At 40.1% G+C, this 27,912-nt stretch overlaps 1 protein-coding gene across 2 annotated transcripts; it reads left to right on the plus strand.

Annotated features, from left to right (window-relative positions):
• The first annotated feature begins 8,057 nt into the window (after positions 1 to 8,057).
• Positions 8,058 to 22,337, plus strand: LOC137261649 (beta-1,3-galactosyltransferase 5-like). Of its 2 annotated transcripts, none has more exons than XM_067799427.1 (3): positions 8,058 to 8,110; positions 19,368 to 19,517; positions 20,527 to 22,337. In XM_067799427.1, exons 2-3 carry the CDS (start codon positions 19,469 to 19,471, stop codon positions 21,573 to 21,575), a joined length of 1,098 nt encoding a protein of 365 aa, XP_067655528.1. In that variant the 5' UTR covers positions 8,058 to 8,110; positions 19,368 to 19,468; the 3' UTR covers positions 21,576 to 22,337. The 2 variants fall into 2 exon arrangements, with proteins under 2 accessions (XP_067655528.1, XP_067655529.1); XM_067799428.1 differs by lacking the exon at positions 8,058 to 8,110 and adding an exon at positions 9,751 to 9,819.
• The last annotated feature ends 5,575 nt before the right edge of the window (positions 22,338 to 27,912 follow it).

Genomic DNA, 27,912 nt, shown 5'->3' on the forward strand with positions numbered 1-27,912 from the left:
GAGGGCATTTGTGCACATCATCATCCGACCCCTGGGAGCAACTGACGGCAACAGAACGAATCGGCATACATGTATCTTCCTTGACCTCGAGAAACCATTAAAATTTGTACTCAACTAACTGGAAATCGTTCTTCATATTACGTCACTTCCGGTTCTCTGACGACAGACTTACGTAAGCTGTCTGTGGTTTCGTTGGCGTGAGGGAGAGAAACAGACGGCTTTTTAGCAACATTTTATCGCTTGGTGTGAAATAACCACAAGTTTTTCTCTATTTTTTCTTTCTTTTATATTTTGTTGTTGTTTTCTTTTTGTTTGTTTTCGGTTTTTGTTGTTTCCCTTTTTTTATTTTTTTATTTATTTGTTGTTTTGGGTTTTTTTGGAGGGGAGGTTAAAAATGACATTCTGTTTAAGACTAACCGCAAGTCTTTCATATGGAGTGGTTAAAAGAGTACAAAAATGTGAGCTTATTCGTTCCTTAAAGTCTTTCTTCAGCGACACATGCACTGGGCCTTGTAACGCTAAAAACTACTATCAAGGTATTTATTGTCCCTAATGGGGTATTAGTACCATAAAAAGGGACAGGAACAATATATACCGTAATATAGCCCCTGTGGACGCATGCCTGTTGTAAAATCCGACTAACGGGACACTCTTTTCAGAATTTCCAGGTTCACTGATGCATATCGTCATACCAATAATCGACGTTCATGATGACAATCAATATACTGTATATTTTCAGAAAGCTGAATATTGCTGAAGTCGGCGACAAACAAACCAGTGTCATCCAACAGCACCCTCTCACAAAACTGCAAATGCAAGCAGGGAGCCTATATAGAGGGGGAGAAGAAACTCCTGGAAAACGTGTGTCTCGGGTTACGTACGTAACCAGTGTAGCCAATATGGTGGCAGCGTAGTATTTAAGGTTGAGCCCGGTTTATTTTGGTGATTAAGTTCGCTGAGTATTGTAACAACTGAAACCCTACCTGTAGAAGACAGGTTAACTATTTTGTCACTTTAGTTAGAGTCAAATAATTGGTATTAGTATCCGTATTAGGACAGTAATTTGTAGTAAAGTTTCAAGTCGGTATGTTATAGCTCACTGGCTTCTATTCTCGATTCACCGCGAAGATAGAATAAATTGTGCCGATAAAAACTTCTTTCACAATTTTTAGAAGGAAAACATATCTTTAGTTGAAAGGTATTTGCAAGTAATAGGGACAGTTTTATGACTTAAAAAATTGTTAGGGTGTAATTGAGGTGTGCGAAAAATATGACATTTCGCCGATCTGTTCTGATCCGCAGTGTATCATTGATTCTTTCATTCATTCACATATTTGGCCAGGAGCATTAGACATGACATTGGGAAAAAATAGTAGAAAGCTGAATTTTTCAGGAAAGCTTCAGAACATCATTGTCATGTGCAAAGTACAAAGTTCTGCTAATTCTACCTTATGTCATTTTCAAAATGGCCGCCAATTTCAAGATGGCCGCCAAAATCATTACAATGATTATACACACGTATATTTTGTCAATAAAATGCCATGTGACATATCAAATGAAAGCTCACCTCACAAGGAATCTAAATATATTACTTTTACCACCACACATACATAAGACAATAAAAAAGGCACGATACCAACACATTTGATGCTTGTGCGTTTGGTCAGATTTATACTTTGCACATGGCGATGATGCTCTGAAGCTTTCCTGAAAAATTCAGCTTTCTACTATTTTTCCAATGTTACCCACTGTTTGTGTCTAATGCTCCTGGCCTATATGTACTTCTTTCTTTTATTCTTTTTCAGAATCTTTTTTTCATTCATTCACATAATTTTTGCTCTTAATTCTTACTATAATTCATTCATTCATTCATTCATTCATTGTACATTCCGACTGATACAATAAACTGGCTGAAGTTCTGGTAAACGCAACTGAAGTTGCACTAGGAACGAGCCAAGTCACTGTGTTCACTGGATCATGACGAGGTACATGTTAATTAGTACAAATGGTAAAGAAAGCAAGCGAGTGACCTATCCCTGTATTCCTGATGCAAGTCAGCTCTTCATCTGAAACAACGCAGGAACATATCGTACTAGTGCATTTGGACCTGATATCATGATGAACGAGAAGGAGAGAATAACGACGTTCGAAGAACGATTTGTTTGTTTGTTTGTTTTTAACGCTGCATTTAGTAGTATGTACAATCCAGTGATCAACATCATGAACATCAATCTAAGAAATTGATATACTTCGACACTAACCATGTCAGCAAGCCTGACTACCCGATCCTGTTTGCTGCCTCTAAGGACATATTAGGATGGAATTGCTGAAGAATTCTAATTCGGCTCTTCAGGGGTCAGCAGTGCACGTGTCACTTGATGATCTTTTACGGTACTTCTGTGTAATGTAACAGGAATTTTTCGCCAAACATCCCAACAAAAATTCCACTCAACTCTGCGTCACAAAAACAGAAGTCCGGACAGATATGAAGATTATGATTTTAAGGGCGCTTTCCATAATATCGAATCTCTTGGACATAGAAATCTTTTGTGTTACCGAAACTGACATACTTAGTCTTTGTTACAGAGATTCCAGAATCTATCACACCAACTTCCACAAAACGTAAACGTTAGTCAGGAGCCCTTAATACAAATCGTTACACTTGGTTCCGTTCCTCCAAACAATCGTAGCGCACACCTATCGTAGCCTGCGTTAATAAACAACAGTAACGATAGACGTAACCCAAAGGACCTTACTGAAACCGTTTCCGGAGCTGTGCCATTCCAAATGAAATTGTCATGTTACGTTGCTGCCCACTGCGGAATACTGGAGTATCCGAAATACTTTTGTGACAGGCATGTTATGATAAGGAGTTATTTCCCTTTGTATATAGCCTGTAGAGAGTTTCTCCAAATGTTCTCGCTCCAAACGCAGAGATTTTTTGTCATAGCCATGTAGTTACCACAGGATTTGATGCTAATTAAAGAATGGCCAACGTTGTACATTAATAAAATTATCATAAAATTATGGGAACATGAAGAATATGCCGCTGACCAAGTGTGTCAACACAGCACTAATATCTTTAATCAATTTGATTTGATTGAACATGACCTTCACAAAATGTCTATGTGTAATATTTGGTAGTTAATATTTGATATTAAATAGTTTTTGAGTTATGCTCCGGAAGCGAAGCCCGTCCCTCCATTTTGAGACAATGGTCCGAACTGTTTCTGGAAACCAAGAAAATGATAAATCACAAAACCGCGTAGCAAAAGGCGCCACTTTGAGGTTTGCTACACATATCTGGAATGTTTTACTGACAGATGTTAGGAGGTTTTTGAGTTCTGCTCCGGAAACGATGCCCATCCCTTTATTTTGAGACTAAGTCTGAATTGTTTCCATGGAAACCAAGAAAATCATAAGCCACAAAAACCTGTAAATAGCAAAAGGTCCCACTTTAGATTCTGTCTGATATATCTACCAAGTATTGCAGAAAAATACTGAACGGTTTTTGAGTTATACTTCGGAAACGAGCCCACCTCACCATTTGACTAAGACCAATGGTAACGCATTTCCATGGGAAAAAAATCTGTAAATAGCAAAAGGCACCACCATAGCTTGAGATTACTGTATCTATCAATTTTGGTCTAAAAATATTGAACGGTTTTTGAGTTGGACGGATGGAAGGACGGACGGACGGACGAACACATTCATGCTATCATGACACATTCTCTTAAAATATTAAATGAAACTCTCCCGGAGTGGAACCGTGTGATTAGCTCACATACAAGTAAAATTTGTTTGTTTAAAACTAAATATATAAAATATCTAAAGTACATGATGAGTGAGTGAGACGCCGATTTTAACAATATTCCAGCAATACCACGTCACACTAGAAATCGGTTACACAATGTGAGCGTCCCCATGTCGGGGACTGAATCCGGTTCTTCTGCGTTTAACCACTACGCTAACCCACTGTAAAAGAAGGAATCAAGAAGAACTGACGAAGTGCCGTATTGTACACATCCCACGCAGTGCGAAACACATCGTTGTGCATTGTCCAGGGCCCACTTGCACAAAGCGATCTTACCGCTACAATGATTGTAACTCCCATTCTCCAGCATGGGATTAAGTCAAAACGCTAAGATCGATTTGTGCAAGTAGGCCCAGGCCATGTTAATTAGTGAATAAACTCTTAGTCATACGTGACCTTCGACAAGTAGAAGCATGCGCCATGTCAGCGCAAACTGTATTCTTGGACATGTTTAATATACAAATCCCAATAAAATTTACTGAGAAAAGTTGAATCATGTCGTTGGCGCATTATGTTACTGGTGGTCAAAAATGAAGATAAATGCGCTTTTAAAAAGTCGTTTCTTAGTGGACTTTGATAAATTACCGTGTGAAATGACTGAAACAACGTTCTTCCACTTCTTGCGTTGAAAACCAAATCACCAACGATACTTGAATCACGATAATTGACCTTGTGCCAGATGTGTTTTGATCCAACTTATCTCCTCAAAAGTAAATAATCCTGCTATGCTCGTATTTATAGGTATTATAAGCGACCGGTAACCTGTTCCATCACCAAGTAAACAATAATTATTATCTTTCAACATTGCCATTCTGCAAGACATTTATTTTACGGAGATCAAAAAGATTAAATTGTTTTCGTACCGGTAATCGTTATAATGAGGCCCCATCATCGATACTACTGACTAAATTGCCACATATCCTAACTTTAACGAAATTCCACAGTGAATCTCTGACAGTATTTCATCAAATTCAGATGTCTCAAAGTCACCAGTTTTAAGAAATATTTGAGCCGAAACAACACAATAATGTTTCCCTATGTCCTTGTTTTGCTCAAACGTCCTTTTAAATGATGCACACAGCACTGTTATAAGAACAAAGCCCTGAAGGTTTTGTCCATGGTTTGTCCCAAAAATAGATTATATACACCTGGAAATTAATCAAGCAACACCCCAATTTTTTCTATTGGAGCAACTTTGAAGTGTTCTGACAATCAAAATATGCCGGGTTGATATAGTTTGACACTTTTTTATTCAACAGACGATCTCTGACAAACAACTTAAAGGGAAAAAGTATCAAGACTTTGCTTTATTGCAACGAAATCCAAATTCTTAAAACTGTCTTAAATTCATGAAAAAATGGACACAATTTACTATTCATCCACAGACGTTGTTGTCAGGTGTATTAACACAAATGTCACATGGAAAGAAAGAACAGTCATCTGAGAGTCTGCACACCGACTTTCATCAATATCTAGTGTGTCCTCCCTGCGCACGCACCACCGATTCCAGACGCCTCCTCATTCCTTGGATGAGTCTCCGGATCTGATTCTGGGGGATCCTGTTCCACTCCTCATGCAGGGCAGCCGTCAATTCGTTGAGATTATGGACTGGTGGGTCTCTCTGCCTCACACGACGGCCAATAAAGTCCCACAAATGTTCAATGGGGTTGAGGTCAGGGCTCATGGCAGGCCATGGAATTCTGTCAATTGCATTTTGCCGCAAAAAATCATTTACAGCATGCGCCCTGTGAGGTCTAGCATTGTCGTCCATAAATATGGGTCTCGTTGCCAGAGGATGGTTCTCAAAATGAGGTACCACAGCCCTGTCAAGAACCTCCTGTTGGTAACGAACACCGTTAAGGTTGCCACGGATGGTAATGATATCCAACTTGCAGTTCATGGAAATGCACCCCCATACCATAACGGAACCTCCCCCAAAGGCCACAGTCTCCTGGATGTTCCGTGGAGCCATTGCTGTGTTCCTCTGCCTCCAGACCCGAGTACGACCGTCCACCATGTGCAGCAAGAACCGGCTCTCATCTGAGAAATGGACCTTCCTCCAAGAGGCAATGTTCCAGTGCAAACGGTCATTACACCAGGCCAGTCGGGCTGCCTTATGGGCTGGAGACAGTCTGGGTCGCTTGATTGGCCTCCTTGCCCGGTATCCTGCAGCTTTCAGACGATTCCGAACAGTCCTGTTCGAGATGGGTCTCCCTGGAAGCCACTCCTGTCTCAACCGAGAGCTCGAGTCGAAGGACCTGCGCCGTACAAGTCTCAGTAAAGCTCTGTCCTCCCGGACTGTGGTCTTCCTGGGTCTTCCTGGTCTAGGCAGGTCTTTAACTTCATTAGTGGCCCGGTATTTTTTCAAAAGTTTTGAAATTATGGAATGATGTCGTCCGATTTGAGTCCCGATTTGTCTTAGAGACATACCAGCATTCCTCATGCCGATTATTTGCCAACGAGTGGCCTCTGATAATTTCCTACGTGCCATGACATTGAAATGAATGAAAAACCGAATGCAATCGACAACCTGCGCTTGTAAACACCCCAGGGAAAAAGTGCATTTTTCGAAAGTTGAGGTTAAAGCAATGCACGTGCGCTGTGCAAGCTTCACGCGCGTCATATCAACCCATGAAAAGCTCATGCTGTATGTCAATACATCAAAATTGAATAATCAATCATCAAAATTACTTCGTTAAACTTTGTTAAGTTTTTATGTGTCTTTGAATTTGGTGTTGCTTAATTAATTTCCATATGTATATTATTCTAAAGTTGTTTCCACCTCAGAATGCTTCACACAATCATTGGTTTGATGATTATCCCTCCAAATGTCATAGAAAGTATTTTATAAGGCAAGTTCTTCGTGCACGCATTAAAGTCACCGAGTATTTCTTGAAAAAACGCTATGCAGTATCTGCAAACAAGGGAATAACATCGTATTATAAAACCTGTCTTTAGCATGCCATTTGTATGCAATGTAACTATCGCACGAATAAAGGCAACGTAAATGGCAACCAAAATTTGTAAAGAAGGAAGATGTTTCCCTAACTGTTTTAACAACTTTCCGGAGATCTGACAGAACTATGAAAATGTGGATTTCAAAATTTCAATGTTTAATTTTTCAGATGAAGTTGCGTCACCATTGAATTTATTTTTGAATTTTCAGGTAAAATTGAACTTCCTCGTCTACAATTATGACAAATACGATAAGATTACTCGTAGTACCGTGAATGATATATAAATAATCCCGAATGTTGTGCTGTTGACACAACTTCTGAGACAATTTATCATCGGAAAATATTCCCCATCTGGCTATGTCACACGTAGACTTCTTGAAGAACTATAGTAATTCATGAATAATTCATAAATGTTTGTGAGAGATCTTTCGTGAAAAAGAGCCTTATCAATATTAAATCTGTTTTTGCGTTAGAAATACATGTATGTTTGCGCGTAATTTGGATTGGCATAAACTTGCCATTCCTCAGCCCAATCTCTTATTATGGACAAATCTTTGCTGAGACATCGCGCTGCGACATTAAGACCAATGGCCATTACGTCAAAAATGTGAAACGATTAATTTCTGTAACATTGTACACAGAACAAAAACAATAGTGTTGCTGAAGCAGAACCTTTAGGGACTCCAGCTACAATTGGTCTTAAATACGAGCTATAACCACGTTGATTACGTATTGCCTTCTACTGTTTGAATACAATTTAACGAATCGGATAAAATTAATTTACACAAAAGGATTGGAGCTTATGTACTGTTTTCTATGCGAGACTTTACCGAAGGCTTTGCTGATGTCGCCGTAAACTGCACTGATTGTTTACTGGCTGACATTTTGCACTAAAATTATACAAATTTCTAATTGTGGTGGGATGATTCTCTAAGAACATTGGCAAGATTGTGTCCGAGGGGAAATAGATTTTACAGAATTAGTCGGATGCCTCATATACGATCATAAGCGCATTAAATCGCGAAAAACGGAAGCCAAACGTGAAGGATATCACAGATGTGCCTTGCGAACACTATGCATGTTTTATATCGATTAATATATCGATGTAATCCAACTCGTTAACTTCAGATATAATAGGCCTTCTGTCTTTAACAAGATCTCCGAGCACTGATACTTCGATCCTTCATCGGTTATAATAAGACCCCATACTCTTCACACTGTATTTGATTCATGAACAGAAAGCGCTTCCTACTGTCTGTGCATGGAGTAAACAAGTGGTCCTCAATATCTATCCGTACTGCCATTCCCTATCGGACGCTCCAGATTCCTTGCTGTAACAGTGAGTACAATTAATGTTATTTTTTATATACTAATATTGACATCCCATGCATAACAGTACATACACGGCATCTTTTCTGTGATGTTCGCAGGGTTTAGTTTTGGGCAGCACTTGTCTCTCTGCTAAAGGCATGCTGTACGTAGTCAGTTTGTTTCTCTCTGTGAAATTTCATATTGGTTTTCGACACATTAATGACACATTAATTTCGACATATTAATGACTCAAACCCACATTAAAGAACAGAGTGAATACTTATCAAGTGAGTCGGGATGGATTCTATTTTCTTTACCTGCCATATTGTTTCAGGTGCAAGGGTCTTTGTTCATAAGATGTTTCTGTTGGACTGTGTACGTGAGCGTTGAACGTTAAAGATGTTTTGTATCCTGTGGTGGTTTGTTCATCCTTTAACGGGTAAAACACTACATATACACTTCTGTGAGACTGTGTATGAATAACGTAGGTCATTTTGTCTTCACTTGACTCAGATTTCGTGGATGAGAATTCGAGTACATTCTCAGTTCAAAGCGGTTGCCATACTTAAAACATTCAAAGCTTGTTCTTGTTCTGTCTCATTTGGTCGACGTCCAAATGATGCCATGTTCCTTGGAATATCTGCGACTGAGGAAAATATGGATACAGGCTCTAGGTGAATGTCGTTAGTCTGAACAACAACTACCAGGTGTAGATTTAATCGATGCCGAATTGAAACTGTTGAATGCTCACGCAAATATAGATTTTGTTAGTAGCATGCAAAGCAATGGCCCATAGAACATGATTAATTATTTACGACCACTTTGGCTACACACACGACTGAGGCAGGGAACATATGCCTATCAGTACCTAGGTTGGGGAGAGGGTAAAGGGATGGAGTGGAGAGGAAGAGAGTCAGAGAAAAGGGGGAATATGATGTAGAGCGAGGAAGATAAAAGATCTGGAGGTAAAATGGAAAGGAGGCCACAGAAATATGGAACAAAGGGAGTCATTTTTGTTCATTAACTTGGATACGTTAAAACACTCCCTCGCCCTCTTTCTCCTCCATTGTTTCATTAATCAACGGTATATTCCCAGCGTGCAATAACCCTCAGCACAGCAACACCATTCACTTGTCGCAAATATCATCGACCAAGTCGTGTATCATCAAAACAAACAAGAGTCATGTTCATGCACTACCACCCACTATGCAAAGACACGACCCTGGGGAGTCCTCACCTCTACAACCATTATCTACCAGTACTGATTGCCCGTCTTACATCACTGCAGTCGTCGCACCTATCATCTATATTGAATGCCGTTGCCATGTCAGCGGGATGAAGAAATGCTTTCAATTAACGCGCTGGTCAATATGAGATGAAGCGTACTTTGCAGCCCGTTTACCCGTGCCGTACAGACCTCATACAAGTTAGTTAAACTTGGAGGCCAACACTCGTATGCAACGATGAAATCTAGATCGTATTATATGAACCGTGAACCGTTTCTGTGGGAATAACAGAAATAATAATTAAATATTTGTGCTTTTGGTCGATCTGGCCATCTAGCATAGTGGGTTGATTAGGTCTGGTGAGATAGACAACTAACCATCTTTGAAAAGTTCGGTTAGTATTCTGTTTTATACCTTACATATAACATATGCTGGAATGATACGGAGAGTACTTGTGGGTTCATTGTATGGATATAGAGATGATCTGTTTGATTGGCACTTCAGAAGTACGGTGAGTAATAAGAAAGTACGATTTCTTTATAAATAACAACTAATAACAACTTCTTTCATTGCATATAATGCGATGTTTCGGCATGGATTCACATACTGTTATCAAGCAAGGGCGATGACGTGTAAGAACCCAAACCGAAACGTCGCGTCTTATACAATAATAGACGGTGTTATCATTAAATAATGTATATACAGGCGCTGGGTTTTGTAAACAAATGCTATCTGCATTTGTGTTCGATCCAATCAACAAATACTGAGATGGTGAACTACTGTATTGCTTGAAACTGTCGTTCGTCCAAGTACAAAGTAGAATTTGAAACTGACAATCTCAGTTTGCACCGGTTTCCGTCCGATCCAGTCATCCGGGAAAATGGATGTAGTTTGTTTGCAGGTGACAGACATAATAACACGTCACGTGTACAAGTATCACACCCGCCTGTCTGTGTAATTTCATAATGTGACAGAGACAGAACCGAGGTGCACGACTCATAAATCAATGCATTTCGTTTACGGTGTATAGCCTGATAGGTGTTAAGTTCAAGTTGCATGTGGTCAATGACGGAAGTTGTGCATTGCATATTGTCATTAGTAGACAGACAGATACATATGTGCCAATAAGACAGACATTGAGTTGTGTCTGTGACAGAGACAGCTTGTCACAATCGACACATTTTCCTATGTTTCCATAGGTAGGCATGTATTAAAATATTTTCAACCTGAGCATTTTTAGCAATGACATTAGTATCCCTAATACCACACTTTCCTTGATTTGCTCCTTGCAGTACCTAAAATATTAAGCGTTCAATTATCTCACACTTTACACAACTTTGTTACCCTACAATAAAAGCACTATGGTTATAAAGACAGGTGGTTAAATTTTGTCGAATGTACGTTTAATTTTAAAAGATCAATTTACTTAGAACTGGTTGTCTTAAATGAATAACAGCTCCAAAAAGGCTCTTTATTATAGGACAATAAAAGACTCTCTAACGTTTGAACGTTACTTCTTTTTTCTTCCAATCAGTGTTTATATGCAAATTCTGGAATTCAGAACAACTAACAACCTTCAACCCGTTGGGACCGGCCGCTGGAAGGGTATAACGAGAGAACATAGAACATGTGTACGTTATGCGACTCCCCAGCATTAGCCGATGAACTTCTTTATTTACTGCGATGTAGTTACTTTAACAATATTAGACTAAAATATATTCCTCCACGAAACCTTAAATGAAAAAATCTGACTACCTTCAAGCACCTAATGTGTACAAGGAAAACAGCAGAATTGAAAAAGCTCTTGGTGGTTATGAATAGTTTCCTATCACACTTTAAACACTAACTGTGCCCCATCTTGTCATTTTTATGCAATCCGATATTTTGTACTCTTTTACCACCGCTGGGTGGTTGAAGAAGAATAAAGAAGTTATAATCCTTGAACGCATCACTTGCTGTGTTTTTCCCAAAGTCTTGCCAGCGCTGGGGGAGGGGGGTGGAGGGGGGTGAAATAAGTGAATCGTCTGAACTCCGATTTCGCGGGTTTTTTCAATCGGGTTATTTTTCAACTGTGTAAGTTGAATTTGCATTTTCGATTTTGTCGGAAATGCGTATTAAGTCGGAAAGCGCACGTTTACTCGCCAAATCATCGTCGCCGTCATCATCATCATCATCATCATCATCATCATCATCATCGCCATCATCATTAGGGCGGGGAGTACCGACACCCCTAAATACTAGAATTTAAACAGGGCGAATTCCTTAAATGTTCATCTAATTCATTATTGGTAACACCCAGTCACTTTGGTTGAAACGTTTGCTCGTCACGCCGAAGATCCCGGTTCGATTTCACACAGTTTGTGAACTGGAGATATATGTTATATAAGTCTTGCTCAGGGAAGTGCATAATATTGGAGAATGCTAAAAATGTTGTATGTATTATCCATTGCTTAATTAAGGTAGCAGTGTAGTGTACCCGAGACGTGTCTGACAAATGGGCGTCCAACCTTCGGGAGGACACCTTCGCAGAAGTACTTCTGCCACGTTAGGTAATTCAGAAGGTGATGTAGAGAGTGAGAAGACAGAAAATGCTCATCAAAGTGTATTTAGAAAGGTGTTGAGCAGCACATTATCAGTGCCAGCTTACTATGTATACGTATACGTTCATCACTTGCGTATTTACTTTAGGAGCAGTGGGGTAGCCTAGTGGTGAAAGCGTTCGCTCGTCACGCCGAAGGCACGGTTCGATTCCAGAAAGGGTACGGTGTGAAACCCATATCTTCTGCTCCCGCCATGCTATTGCTGGAATAACGTTAAAAGCGGTGTGAAACTAAACTCACTCACCATCTCCTTCGTAGATTTAGCATATTTCTGGTTTCAAAGAAACAAGTTGTACTTTATCTGCGCTGTTCAATCGGTTCCACACCGGAAGAGTTTCATGTAATAAGAAAATGGGGTTGTTTTCCTTTTGCTTGGTTGGTTTTGTTTCTCTTCTCTCTATTCGTCCTGCCTTGATGGTAGCGATCTCAAACGACTCACTTTCTCTCACGGTTCCGGAGTCCGCCATGACACTTCCAAGCGGCGTGTACCATAAACAATCCCCACATTTACTGCAGTTGAGTCTATGTGTTTACCTGTTGTAGAATATCGACACGTCTACTGGAACCTCTCGCCAGAGAATATACTGGTATATGGTCTCTGCTCACGCTTTGTCTAATGCGAGTGGGGTCTTCAAATACAAATACAGGTCAGGCTGACCTAACCTCGGGTAACGCCAAGTTCATGAAAGTTTCATGTTAACGAGTAGCTGTGGCTTGCATTGTTTTGTCTTATTTGAAAGTAATACAGAAAAAAAGGTTTGACAATGAATGAGAGTGTGGAGTTCGAAGGTTTCGGGGGTGAATTATCGGCACAAAGCGACGTGACCGTTTAAACGCATATGTAAGAAATCGCCGTTTCAGCTAACGTTTAGCTTAATTTGTATAAATACTTTATTTGAGCACGGGACTGTACTTTTTGTGCTGAATGCAATGGTATGAACCTAAACACTGTACGTTCACAAAGTAAACAGGTATACAGACACAATCGGACGCCGTTTTGATTGTCTCATTCTTTCAGTCCAGATTTAAAGCATTTGGTGAAGGTGCTCGTAGAGATAAATTCGTTACCATGTGTTCGCGACTTTGATATGGAGAATATCAAATTTCGTTCTCTTTTGGTAATTGACACGAACACATGATAAATCTCCACATCAAACTAGATCACGTTTCTGTAATTAGAGTATCCTTCTATGCATGCTTCCTTACAGAGAGGAATTACATTCGCATCCTCAAGGGCGGAAACATCATTTTCAGCCGGGAACGATTTATGAACGTTGTCAATATGGGTGTTAAGTCAATAGCCGTTATTTTCAGAACTTTGTTGCCGATCCCATTCGGACCAGTAGCTTTAAAACTATCAAGGGATATTGGGATGTCCTCAACATCGCCCTGCTTTAGGACTATAACTGATGAGTCCCTTTGGACTAGCGTACAAATATTTGAATCAAGAGTGCTGTCTAACTGTTTGGTCAAGTAATTCTCAATGAACGAGAATACATTTCACCTGTACCCATATGGCCCCCAGACCTAAAACGTTTAACTGTTTTAGTTGTCTATATGGAGATTAAGAGGCTTTCTACCGTAGTGTCTACTGACTATAGTGACAAATGATAATAAACAGTCTACGAATGAGCGAATACGTTAACTGCAGCTAATGATGTGTTATAGCGTTACTAGGCGAGAATAAGCCATAGTGAAAATTGCCTTGTTATATTTTCCTCTGTGTTGTTTGCAGATTAGCATACTCAACGGAAAGCCTGCCTATATTATCTCATGGTTTTGCCCAACACATGGTCAAGCAGCGTGCTAAATGCGTCTTAGGTAAACCCTCCATAATTCCATAATTGTGTAACAGATTACAGGTACTGGGTTTTTACAAAACATGGAATTAGTGGCCTGAACGATAGCAGCGAACAAAATGCATAATGTCCGTTTTCAGTTGGGATAATGTCGTTGCATAATGCCATGTAGAACATTGGCGTGTACATGCATGCCCGTCGACCCGTAGTCAACACTTAACATGGATGTCGGGGCTGAGAATTGCGGCTGCCATCACGGGGGAATGAGGTCTGTATTTAGGGATTTTTACACGGTATTGCTGAAATATATATACGAATGAGAACATGGATTGGACTCTCTTTCATTTTAGTGTGGTGTCGCCTTGTTACAGGCGGCTATGTAACACAGGACATGATAGCATAATGGCGAGGATTTTTGTCTCGCACAATAGCCATTATTTTAATTAAAAAAGAAATTGTTATGAAATTCACCAAATTTCTCGTTTCGGAAGTTAAACGGGTAATGATGGATACGTGTGTTGTTTAGCGGAGACAGGAAATATCTCAGCCTTTTACTCGTACGGATATAGGGGGAATATGTTAAGAGAGTGTTGTAATTTTAAGACAAGTTTTAATGTTGCACACACCAAATAGAATTTCCTACCCCAGGTCACAAAGCAGAGCTATAGCTAATTTTAGATGTGGTGCGGCCCAGATTGGATTTGAGACTGACCGTATGATGTCATGTCATAAATGAGAGAGTTTGTCTTTATTGTAAGGATGAGGTGAAAGATGAGCGTCATGTTATACTGAATTGTCCATTTTATAGGAATGAAAGGTCTGTTTTAATTAATAAATGTAATGATGGATGTGATAATGTTAATGGTTTTGATGAGAATCAACAGTTACATCATATCTTATCTATCCTTTTATGTATTGTTTTATTGCTGCCCAAACCTGCCATTTTATTCTCTGCAAGCGTAGTCTTATGTGTGTGTATAGGCGTAGGTATATACTACATAATTCAGATATATATTTAATTCAGTTTTATAACATATGCCGTTCCATACAATAACTTAGTATCACTGTTTCCAATTTACAAACCTTAGTCTCTCATAACTCCTTACAGGTGTGGCTCAAGTTTTATTGCTTTTTCTTCTGAATCTGTTTTATGTTGATCTGAGACTTTACTAAACAATATTAATCTATCTCTCTGTCTATGATCTGTCCGTACCGTGGTTTTGATCTTTTTACGAACCCGTCTAGATTAAAATTCAGGTCTGGCTCGCTCTATGTCAAGTAGTATTCATAAAATACAGTATAAACAAAGTAAATAACTGGAGAACAGGAAATTGTTTTTCAATTAGGTTGCCGTTCAATTAGGTTTTTTCAGAGGTGAAATAGTATTTATGGTACAGTAAAAATAAAGTAGATAACTGGAGAATACAATGTTTGATGTTTTATTGTTCCATGAATTTTTTTATGAATAGTTATTTTTCCATTACATTTTTCCCATGACTTTTTTCCATTACTTTTTTCCCACGACATATGTTTCTATGGCCTTTTTCGATTTCTTTATTATCCGACCACCTCCTGTGATGGAGCTGCCTTGAGGGTGGTTGCTGTCGGTATTTATCGTTGGTAGTGCTGAAAGAGTTTCAGGATATTCGGATATGATGGTTGGGAGATTGAAGCGGTTACGGATTATTGGTTAGCATTGAAATACATATACTATCATTTTCAATCAGTTGAACAATGGTTGGGGTTTATTTTTTCAGAAACAATGAGTTCAGTTCTAACACTGTTGAATTCTAACATATTTTTCACATGAAATTTGATAAAGTTGTTTCCTGTAATCGTTATTATCATGTGTGGATGAAAGAAAACAATTTGTGGATATCAACGTTTTTAATTCTAGAGAACACAGCGTTTCGGAGGATGTTTTCAGTCCTCTATTGAGTGACTGACTGATTGATTCTTTATTCACTACGGACTTTGTTTATATGATTATCCATAATTGAAATATGCATTGATGATACATTTACAAAAAGAGCTGTACAAACCATTTTTGTTTTTACTTTCATAACTTAATGTTTGTACTTAATTTGGAAAGCTCTCTTCCAATTTTCCGAAAAAAACAGCATACCTAGTTTCTACCAAAATAAGGATTAATCAACTTTTTTCGATGTACACGTACAGCATATTTCGGGCAAATTTAAACGAAAGGATATTCATCTTTACTGAAGTTTATGCTATTTTCGTAACAGTATCTTTTCTCCCTATCAGTATTTTCATAAAGTCCAGATTCAGTTTTGAATTTATGAGGTCGAGTAAGAACAGATTGCGGATCTCCTCTTATATGTGCATCACTTCTAAATACTATTCAAAGACTTATATTGTGCATACACTGAACTGGTTTAAACCGTATCGAAATGAATGACAAATTAATGGTGTTACAAGCTAATTAATCTGCTACTGTTTGTCTCAAACAGTATCCAACAAGGAATTACCTGCCTAGGTGTTTATAAATAGTAACAAAACAATAACAACCGATTTGAAAACTACTTAATGAATCTTTGCTGTCAAAGACTCTAATTAGCATCATTAGAACAATAGACACAATACGCTGAGGCTTAAGCGTCTTTGACAGTCCGCCCAGTATTATCGCGTTGTTTGTAACGAGACCCATTGTTCCGAGTATCGCTTATTGGAGTAACCCTGGTAACATTACATTGTTGACATTTAACGCACTACCATGGAACGGGTAAATGCGTGCATAAGTGACATCGCTGCATAAAAGTTTCCACTTTTGATAGATCAGGACTGCGACCTCCACCAGCCCAGGTATGTTTCTGTCTAGTATATGATATAAATTCACACTTATAGCTGGATATTTTTCAAGGTTATGATGTGAATGAATGTAGTGATATGTCTCGAATGCATAAAGAAACTAATCACCAATGTTTTCGATTTATAGATTAGATTGGGAATTCCGGATGTCACATTGTAAACGGTACCAGGATTTTTTCATAGTGTTAAAAAGAAAATTATGTTTTGTGTATACAGTAGGTGAATGAGTGTTAAATGTACATAGTTATACAGAAAGCGTCATGTAGTATTGGCTGAACAAATTTACACCAGCATGAAAGTTCTCGTTTTGGGTTTACCGTAATGACACAAGAAATATTCTTCATGTTTCTCGTCACTCTTGGGTAGATAGAGTGGATTTTACTTGTATCTTTGGGTAGATAGAGTGGATTTTACTTGTACCTTTGGGTAGATAGAGTGGAATTTACCTGTATCTTTGGGTAGATAGAGTGGATTTACTTGTATCTTTGGATAGATACAGTGGATTTTACTTGTATCTTTAAAAACCGTGTTTCTGACTTAGTCGAAAACTTGGAGTGAATACCTGAAGCTGAGACTGAAGTCTCAGGAAGTCTGACGGCTGTGCACACACAAATGTACCAGTCCATTTTATAAACATTGTTGATGGTAGCCTAATAGTAACCATGCAGAGTGTGACTATGCGGATAAAAACGGATAAAACGTTTTCGGACTTCATACATTTTCAGACGTTTTCCAACGAGACATAGTAAATACTCCAATGGTAAAGTTGTCTTTAATGACATGCTTTACAACATCGAGAGAACTATGGGTGTTCTTAAACGTTCGAAACCAGACAGCCCGAGGACTGAACATATTTATCTTACCTCACACATAAATCTCGTTTTCTGATTGGCTGAGCGCTCTTCTGTTATTTTCAGTGTATCCCGCGTGTCCCGCGTCCACGCGAGGTACATTGCAGTATACCCTGCTGTGAATAGCAACTCATTTGGTGCTTCGTTGTAGTTACCTCTTTTTCATCTTGAATAACATTAAATGAAGCATGATGCAGGGAAATTACCGATGTTTTGTGAATGGAAATCGACGGATGGGAGATAACTCTAACCTTGTTTTGCTTGTGTCTTCCGCAAAATCTAGCGTTGGCTACGAAAAGTTTTGATTCGCATTCCAATAAAAAAATTTAGAAAAAAAACGTTCAAACATAGTCCATGTGAATATTAAGAAGGGGAATTACATAGCAGCGACTTTACCTAGATAATACCTGCGAGGAAAAACAACACGATGCAAGATTCGAATCGGTTGATTCACACAGGTTGGCTGAAGTGTACGACCCGATGCCCGTGCTTCAAACATGTTCAAAATTAACACTGAGGTGTTCGGTAAGATAAACATTTTGTTCACTGGTCCCTCGGGGACGAAGGGGTGAGGTACCCTCGATGTTTGTTTATGCTCCCTGAGCCCAAAGGACTACTCTCGTGACCAGTGAAGAACGTATAATATCTACATTGTGTTCAATGAATTCTAAGGCTCAATGTTCTGCATATGGTGTACTTAACCTATGTTAATGTCGTCTTTTTGGTAATATATCATAATGTTTAGGTGTAGGACAAGGTGGTTTACAACTACTTTACTGATTCTTGTGTCGGTGTGAAAGAGGCAATAATCAGGTTGAAAACAGGGTTTTATGTATATGTTGTGTTGTTAACTAAAACCGAGAGACGATAACTGAGAAATGCAGTAATGTGATGACAAGGGATTACGCCCAGAGGTCGGTTGATGTGCAGAGCAAAACTCGACCATGTTTACACAAGCAGTTTCTACCAGTTTCATATCTGCTGACAACTATACAAAATCTTTATTGAAACGTCTCGAGACCACAAGAATAAAGAAGTATTGAGCATGACGCCTGATCGCTCTTTCACCAAGGTCGTGAGATAATGACACCAGACTAGTTGCGTATGTTAATCTGCAGCTGACGAATGTATAGGGTTGGTTTGGAGATGAGCATGAGGGAGAATCGTGGGGTCCAGCTGTATATATACTTTAGGACACAACCCGTGAAGATCCACGATAGAACTGATCTACAGTAACTCATGCTTGTCGGAATGCGCGACCAACAGCATCCGTTGCCAGGCTAGTTGACTTGGTTGACATATGTTATCGTATCCCGTAGATCGATTTGAACAACCTGTTTGTACATATTTCCAGTACAGAATAGCAGATGCGTATAATAATCATACTGTGTGATACATAGATTCACACACTGCCAGACATTGTTATATTTTCACATTTCTTGACACGCATGCCATCGAAGCTCATATGACATTTGTTAACCTCAACCCCAAGGGGGTTTCTTTTTTTCATCTGAACCACAACCCGTGAAGATCCAGATTAGAATTGATATCCAGTAACCCACCTTTGTCGTAAAAGTCGACCAACGGAACCGGGTGGTAGGGAACGCTGACTTGGTTGACATATGCACCAAACCGAGTATTCGGCGTGACGAGCGAAGGTTTTAAATAACCACGAGGCTACTCCACCGAACCTCATGCCACAAAAGGTGACTATGCTAGTAGTAAGAGGCGAAGCACGGGATCGGATGGTCAGACTCGCTGACTTGGTTGACACAAATCATCCTATCCAAATTGCGTAGATCGATGCTCATGTTGTTGATCACTGGATTGTCTGATCAAACACCGCCACCCTATAGCTGGAATAATGCTGAGGGCGGCGTAAAACTCACTCTCGGACATAAAAAAACTTTTTAACATTATAGATTCAAACTAATGCCTGCACCCATAACGCACAGCTCAATTCAATCTTTCTATTTACAGGTGTGTCAGAGTTGGTTAGCCAAACAGGTCCTGTGACGGGCTCCACGGGCTCCACGCACTCGATCTTTGACACCACCAGAAAATACCCCCTGGCCCCGATCATGATAAACCTGCGGTTGGGCAGTGTGAAAAGTGCACTGTCTACGTCTAGTAAGTGTTCAAAGTACAAATGATTTAATTAATGATTTTACGTTTAAGCGCATTCATTTTTTTTGTTTAACGCCAGGATCAGCAATATGCTAACTATATGGCAACGCCTGACAATAATCGAATTAAGGTTTTAGTAATGCTGTGACTATATATGAGGGAGGACACGAGGTATGCGAGGAGCCAGGCCCGTTATGTGACAGTCTGGGGCTTATTCAACATGGCTAACACGATATTGTATGAAACAAATCATGCTGACGTCTAAACTTCTAATGTGCTTAAAAATGACAGGATTGTTGTCTTAGATACATTATTTCGTACGGCGTGCGCTGACACGTATCTATTGGTTTACGAGTCCGGTGTAATGCTACTCCTTGAAAACGTATGTAATAACACAATTCGGACAAAATGTCCGAATCCCGGGCTGGAATTCGACCCACCCACCTTTTGATTCGAAGTCGGACGCCTTGTCCACATGACTAAAGAGGTTTACCCCGTCAGCCAGCTGCCAAGGTAAGGACGTCATCTGTCGGATGACTCTACGCCCTGCTACACGTACATAAATCATTCAAACACCGAATTGTTTACGGGACTGTTTGGCACTGTTCCTAACCATGTACACAGCACACGGCGACTGGGGCAGCGCTATGATCGCTATGTAGCTCATTGTATAAACATGTAAATAACAGCCATAACACCGGTTTATTTATAGACTACCGGTATATATATATCCAGTAAAACCGCTCACAACGAAGACACCTACGAGACGAATGATGTAGCTTTTTCTGGTCTTTTTACTAATATGGTATACGGATCTCTTCTGTTAAAATAGCTCACCCGAAAACATCCACAAGACGAATGTAGCCTTCTTTTGGTCGTTTAGCTAACTTGTCTTCCCTTTATCATGAGTTAAGTTCAAGAAGTCAGCTCTTGAGTCAGTCTCTTGTAAAACATTTGTATATCGCCCAAGAGAGTATGCCGGATTCATTTTCTTTCATTTGTTTTGTTTCAGGGCAATGGAGGCTGTTGTTCAACAAGCGTGTAATCCTTGTTTGTGTAGTCTCCATCTGGTTCGTTATGGTGCTATTCAAGAACCCATCAGTAGAAGCACCAGAGTCCGAAATCAAATGTCTGTATCGTCAAATATCAAGAGCTCTTACCAAAAACAATTTCTACGGCCACGCTGACATTTACAACTCCAGGTACTTTGATCCCGGGGAACGTATCATCACACCCCTGGAGTTCCCATTCATCATAGATGGCGCTGAAGTCTGTGGACCAAACGAGAAGCAGCTTCTGATGGTGGCGGTGATGTCACTTCATAATAAAACAGAGCAGAGACAGGCAATAAGACGAACGTACGGGCGTACCGCTAGAGGACACTACTGGCCCGGCAAGAAGTTGATGGGGCCGGTGAAGATGGCTTTCTTTTTCGGCGTCAGCAACTCGTCTTGGGAGAACAATATCATCGAAGAAGAAGCCAAACTGTATCATGATATTGTGCAAGTCAATTTCACCGAATCGTATTTCAATTTGACATACAAAGTGTTAATGGCAATTAAGTGGGCGAAGCAATACTGTGCAAAAGCTGCCTTCATTATGAAAGCTGACGAAGACTCATTCATAGACATACCGCGGATGACGGACGTATTGCTGTCAGTCAATATGACCAACCAGATCTACGGCCACTTCCATTACGACGACAAGGTAGAGAGAGATGGAAAGATGAAGGTTTCGATGGACGCCTACCCCTTAGAAAGATACCCACCACACGTGAAAGGGAACATATATGTGATGCCCACCTCGCTAGCAACACGCATTATGCTGCTGTCGCAGTTTTTACCATACGTCAACATGGAAGACGCTCACATCACCGGCACTCTTGCCAAGATCCTCGACGTCAGACATTACGACATTCCCAAAGACCAATATAACCCCTACGGTGGGCCGGACGTCTGTGACTTCGCTTTAAGTAGAAAGATCGCAGCTCAGCAAGTAAATGCCTCCGTTGCATATCGGATATGGGACGCTATTGAAGATCCAACGTTGTGTATAAGGTAAATGCATCTTTGTCATGGAAGCCTTCTTGTGACAATTTATTGCTCAACAGCATGGGTTATGTATGGACTTCGGATCCACGGCAAAGGGTCTTGGACCTTGAGTGTGTAAGGCACATTGGCAGGGTATGGTTTCATAGAACGATGGTGTCACTTTTCTGGCGATATTAAACCAGATCTTTCCCAGGGCAACAAGTGATCGGTGAAATATTTATCAAGAGAAATCTGGATGCGGATCCAGTAGTTTAATTTATATATCTACTTGTGTTAAACGCTTTGAAAATTTCATTCAGCAATGATGAAACGACCCGAGAAAGAGTACAGAGTGCTGAAGTATTTATTCAAAAACCACAAGTGGCAGGTTGGCTGCCCCTGCAACGCGTGAGCCCAAGATCAAGTACTTTTCGACCTCGATCGATATGCTAGACTATTCAAACGATTCTTCGCTCAATATCGTTGTATCTGATTCCGTCCAAGGTCGAAAGTATTGACATTCTTCAACGTGTAACGTTAGGAGGAGGAATATAGCTTGTTGACGTTTCAATAGCAGCACATTAGCAGAAGCACAACAGAATCATGACGTCACGATGACCGAGGGATGTCAAATCTATATGACGTCATCATGGCCGACATCACGTTTCACTACCATGACGGTAGTAATGTATGTGTTGAATTCCACAACAATTGAACGTGTTTCATGTGCAACGTGAAATCTTGTCCCATTACTTTGTACCTTTTTTTATTAAACTGTTCTTTGTTCCGAATATATTTTCCTCTGTTTGTGATTTCTTCTCTCTCGAGGTTTGAGTCAGCTTCTGACATCCTGTGTTTATATCTCTGATATCTGACTACTTAATGCATTTTTAGATCAGGCTTCATGTACTTTGACGAACGTCACAGCTTTTCTGGATAACTACTTCTTGTTTTGTAGATATGAACAATTGTTTTGGATTAGCAACTTCTTTATTCAGATGATGCGACGTTTCGAAATAGATTCTTGTACCATTGTCAGACAGGTACGAACCAGGCAGAAAAAAACATGGCTTTATATAAACATTACATAATCAACAAAAACAAAAATAAGACACCGGAGAAATACAGTGATGTGAAGGGATCACATCTATAAGTCGGTGGGATGTACAGATTTGAAGTTCAGCATTTTACACAAGCAGTTTCTACCAGTCAAAGTAAACGTAGTCAGTAAACGAATTTGTCAGTTATGCAATATAGAAATTCACTTTGTATTTCGTCTGTCCATTTTATAGTGACCTTCGAAAGAAATATATTAAAGATCATTTGATAAAGATGCCGCTATTGCAAGCTTTAGTATATGTTCTAACTGCTAAGTACGAGTCTCAAATCTTAAACCTTTCACTATATATTAAACATGAATTAGTTTAAGGGAATGAATTGCTAAAGAACGTATTACTTCCTGCGTGTAACGGTATGTTATCCTGCGTGTAACGGTATGTTATCCTGCGTGTAACAGTATGTTATCCTGCGTGTAACAGTATGTTATATACATACTCTCCTGTACATGGGCAGGGCGCCTTTTGTACAATAAACCTTCTTGACTTGACTTGACTAATCTCAGTGTTGTTCGGTACACTCCACCACTGAGTCTAACAAACCTTTGAGCGACCTATGACCACCCAATCAATAGCGAGACGATTAAACAGATGTAACAAATCAGACAAAGGCTACTACTTAGGGATCGGAGGGACTTACAAAATATTCAGGTCACTGACACAGATCTCTCCACAAACAAAAATCTGCATATAACACAGTTATTTGACCTGCAGTATATACGCTTTGGAGTTTCTGTTGACATGGTTACCATTAGTTAATATTTCCGCAAGATGACATCCTTGAATATTGCCAAAACACTATTTTCAGCGACTGTTTACTCACCCTTTGTCATGGTTGTGACGTGCGCCGTGTGCATCACCCGGAAGCGATTGTACCGCTAAATAGCATTCGGAATCGTTCGGATACGAACCTTTTCGAGACGAAAGTTCAATAGGTATGTTCGAATGTCCCCTTTCGCGATTTGGTAAGCTGTGTTCTGATTGGTCAGTCTCAAAGGTTACCTTACGCGACCTCCCGTAATGTTTTGTTTGTGGAGTGTAACGAAAAGTACTGAGGCTAGGTTTACTTAGATTGCAGTTTCTACCTGATCCCTATCTGCTTGACAGGGATGCAAGAATGTGCATCGACACGTCGCACCACTTGAATATAAATTTGTCATCCATGAAGAGTATCCTTGTCTGACTCTCAAACGTATGAAAGGGCCATTCGTTCTTAGAATGATTCTTGTTTACTGGAAACGTGTGGTTTCATGCGCCGTAATCAAGTAAAATGACTTCAAATGATGAGCGCTATATATACTAGTACATAGTATGCAGGGACAAGCCACGGAATAACAATAACAATAATTGATAAAAAATGTAGTATACAGTCTGATGTATAAAATCAGCAAATTGTGCAAGCCATATAGTCAATATACGGACAGGATTAAAGCGGAAACGCTGCACCCAGTGTCCCCATGAACAAATGGTCATGTATGATATATTTGGAAATACACGCCTGGTTTACCACATGGGATTAATTCATAACTAATTGCCAGTTAAATGCACCAGCTAAACCTTGTAACAGGACGGAAGAGTCACCATCTGGGAAATCTGTGTTCTGCCGGTGAAGACGTCCCACGGAAGAGGGGAATCGTGACGTCAGTACAGGGCATTGAGCAACTGGGTGCAGTTAAAATGATATGCCAGCAATATCACTGGGGAACCAGAATAAGCGTACAATAGGGGAAACAGGGAAATGTCAGATTTTGCACCAACGAAACTGTTTTCCGTTCTTAATTCATTTTTAGGGTTTAAATTATGAAACACTGCGCGGGGCAGTAACCATTGTTAAATGTGCATACTTTTTACCTTTCACCTCAATCTGGATATCAAGACAATGCATTTGAACAGTTTGAGTGTACTCACACTTCCGGTAGAAAAAAACCCCCAAACAAACAAGTTGCATATGATGAGAGAAGTGTTTACTATGTGAAACATTACTACACACATTATCTACACATTGCTATATTTTCACATGTCTTCACACTCATACCATCAAGGCTTATACAATGCCATTTAGAAAGCAATCAGATGTAATATATGTCACATTTGGAATTACACGTTTTAGTAATGTACAAATTCCAGTACTTCTTGGGGGTTGAGTCCCGTCCGGAATTCGTACCCCAACCTTTAAAGTCAGCACACAATGTCAGCCACCCAGCCACCGCGATTTCTACCAAAATGAAAGACGGACAACTGGTAGTCTAGACTGCGGACGTTGTGTACCCCTCTGGGAAGTATAAATTGTACGCCTCCCACGGCCGAAAGATATGATTTCACGATGAAATTTAGAAAATGGTCAAATGTAACGTATGTTATGTCTGACCCGTGAAGGTCAGGGGTAGAGTAGGCCTTCAGCAACCCATGCTTGCCATGAAAGGAGACTATGCTTTTCGTAAGAGGCGACCAACGGGATCGGGTGGTCAGACTCGCTGACTTGGTTGACACATGTCATCGGTTCCCAATTACGCAGATCGATGCTCATTTTGTTGATCACTGGATTATCTGGTCCAGACTCGATTATTTACAGACCGCCGCCATATAGCTGAAATATTGCTGAGTGCGGCGTAAAACTAAACTCACTCACAATGTTATATCAGGGATTACACTTTCTTAGTGGAAGTCGTGGTGGATGAGTGGATTAGGCGGCCGACTTTGCGCGCTGGGTACAGGTACGAATCCCGGTTGGGACTTAACCCAAACAACCACTAGAATATGTACTTCACTAAGAAAGCGTAATCCAAACATGTTGTATGTCTTCAATGCTCATATGACATTATTGACCTCAAATGTAAGGGTGTAACGTAGTCAAGCGCTATATGCATTCTAACACATTTCCATCTGAATCACAACCTATGAAGATCCGAGTGAGAATTGGACTTTCTGGAATATTGCTGAGTGCGGCGTAAAACTTGCTCTCTCGTCGGAATCATGATTCTCTTTACCAGCAATTTCTTTGTGGACAGGGAAAAGACAAGTGTTCAAGAGAGACTGTGTGTGTTTAGTTTTACTCCAGATATATGGTAGATATATACCCAAAATGTGTAAATGAATGCTCATGATGTTAATCATTGGATTATCTGGTCCAGAATGGATTATTCATAGACAACCGCCATACAGCTGGAATACTGCAAATAATAGATTGAGGAAATATGGCAAGAAACCAAGTGTTCATAAGAAAGTAATTGCAAATTGAAACGCAAGGATGTGGTTTATTTTACTACGAGGGGGTGTCAATAAGTTTTGAGCCTTGCATAGAAAAGCACAAAATATTGGTATGAACCACATATTTTTTTTTTCGACATAGTCCCCTTGTGAGTCAAGACACTTGTTCCATCCTTTCTGTCAGTCGCTGATGCCATCTCTGTAGAAGGCGCCATTTTGATCCTCAAACTAAGCCTCAGTAGCAGCAAAAAGCTCATTATCATCCTGAAATCTACGGCCACGCAAGTGTTTCTTGAGATTTGGGAGCAGATGGTAATCACTTGGTGCCAGGTCTGGAGAGTAGGGGGAATGCGGCAAGATTTCGTACCCGCATTCCTGGACAGCAGCGGCTGCAACGCGAGAGGTGTGTACTGGAGCATTGTCTTGATGTAGAAGAATACCACGTCTGATCTTGCCCCGGCGCTTCTCCTTGATTGACTGTCGCACTTGCCTCAACAAGTTAGCGTAATACTCCCCATTCATTGTTCTTCCTTTAGGTAAGTAATCTATGTGGATGCCGCCTTTGCTATCCCAGAAGACTGTCGCCATTACCTTCTGCACTGATCTGGAGGCTTTGAACTATTTGGTCCTGGGAGAAGTGACATGTTTCCATTCCATGGATTCTTGTTTGCTCTCAGGATCATAGTGGTGGATCCAGGTTTCATCAAAGGTTTCTAGCCTAAAGTGAACATCTTCTGGATTCTTGTTGTATCTGGTTAGCATGGAGTTCCTTATGGTGACCCTTGTATGCTTCATTTCATCTGTAAGCATTCTTGGTACCCATCTTGCGCACACCTTAGACATGATGAGATGTTCATGAAGAATTGTCTCGATGGATCCGTGTGAAATGCCTGTGGTCTCCTCCAACTCGTGGAGTGTGATTCGACGATTTTCCAGCACAAGTCTATGCACTCTGCAATGTTTTCCTGACCAGTGCTTGTTGTTGGGCGACCTGGACGGGGGTCATCTTCAAGACTCTCTCTACCATGCTTATATTAATTGACCCATCGTTTGATGGTAGCAGATGAAGGGGAAGACTTCCCATAAATTGCTGAAAGCCTTTCTTCAATGTTCTTCGCCGCGTTTCCTTCAAGAACTAAAAACTTAATTACTGCTCTATACTCAATTTTATTCATTTTCACTGCCGTGAGGGGTGACTTTCTGTCAATGTGAGCTGTTCAATACCTTCTGAGAGTAGGGTACCAAAACTTATACGTCACATCAGCTACACCCCACGGTTCAATGTTGTACCATAGGCCGTGACACCTGGGTATGAAAAATGCTCAAGGCTCAAAACTTATTGACATCCCCTCGTACGTTCCAATCGCAGAATTGTGTCTGTCACTTTACACACACCACTTCCGGATTTGATACCCAGAATAGTGAAACATTTATCAGACAGCTGGTTCACATAGTCTGCATCAATGAAGTATCGCACTGAGTCATAGAGCGACTGTTTCCTGAGTATATGGGATTAGTCACGATATCGATCTTGCTATAAAAAAGCCTGACAATTCTGAAAGGCCGTGTCATTTATTTATTGTCGACCAACTGGCAGACAGGGGGTATTTGGTTCGTTCTTCATTGAAACATTATTGAAACACTACGCAGTAGTATAATGTTCAATTAACAGTTCATGATAATTCTCATTCTCCTTTCACATGTTATAGGACATTTACTTACAGTCGAACGCTGTGACGGACGTGAAAAAACATGCAGCTTTACCTGACTATGGCTGTCAAAGAGTATGAGCTTTTGTTGCTTGGTCTGTGTACATCTGTGAGTGAGTGAGTTAGTATTTAACGTTGTAAAAACCTGTCCACGATGGACAGTAAAACTAACTAGAATATCACAGAATATAATGTAAAACTAGTGATTAGATCTAAAACAACGTAGCTACAGAGGACAATCCAATATACAAATGGGCTACAGTTTGCCGTGTACATCTGTATTGTTACGAACAGATCTAGATCCCTTAGTTCGAACTAAAAGGTTAACCAGTCCTTT

The sequence above is a fragment of the Haliotis asinina genome, chromosome 14 (genome assembly GCF_037392515.1).
Source record: "Haliotis asinina isolate JCU_RB_2024 chromosome 14, JCU_Hal_asi_v2, whole genome shotgun sequence".
Classification (NCBI taxonomy): Eukaryota; Metazoa; Mollusca; class Gastropoda; order Lepetellida; family Haliotidae; genus Haliotis; species Haliotis asinina.

What these genes read in the sequence shown, in the direction of transcription:
- LOC137261649 (XM_067799427.1), top strand. Translation starts at nt 19,469, where the DNA reads ATGATAAACCTGCGGTTGGGCAGTGTGAAAAGTGCACTGTCTACGTCT. An exon ending in AAGTGCACTGTCTACGTCTA is followed by an intron (nt 19,518 to 20,526) that starts GTAAGTGTTCAA and finishes GTTTTGTTTCAG; the next exon opens with GGCAATGGAGGCTGTTGTTC.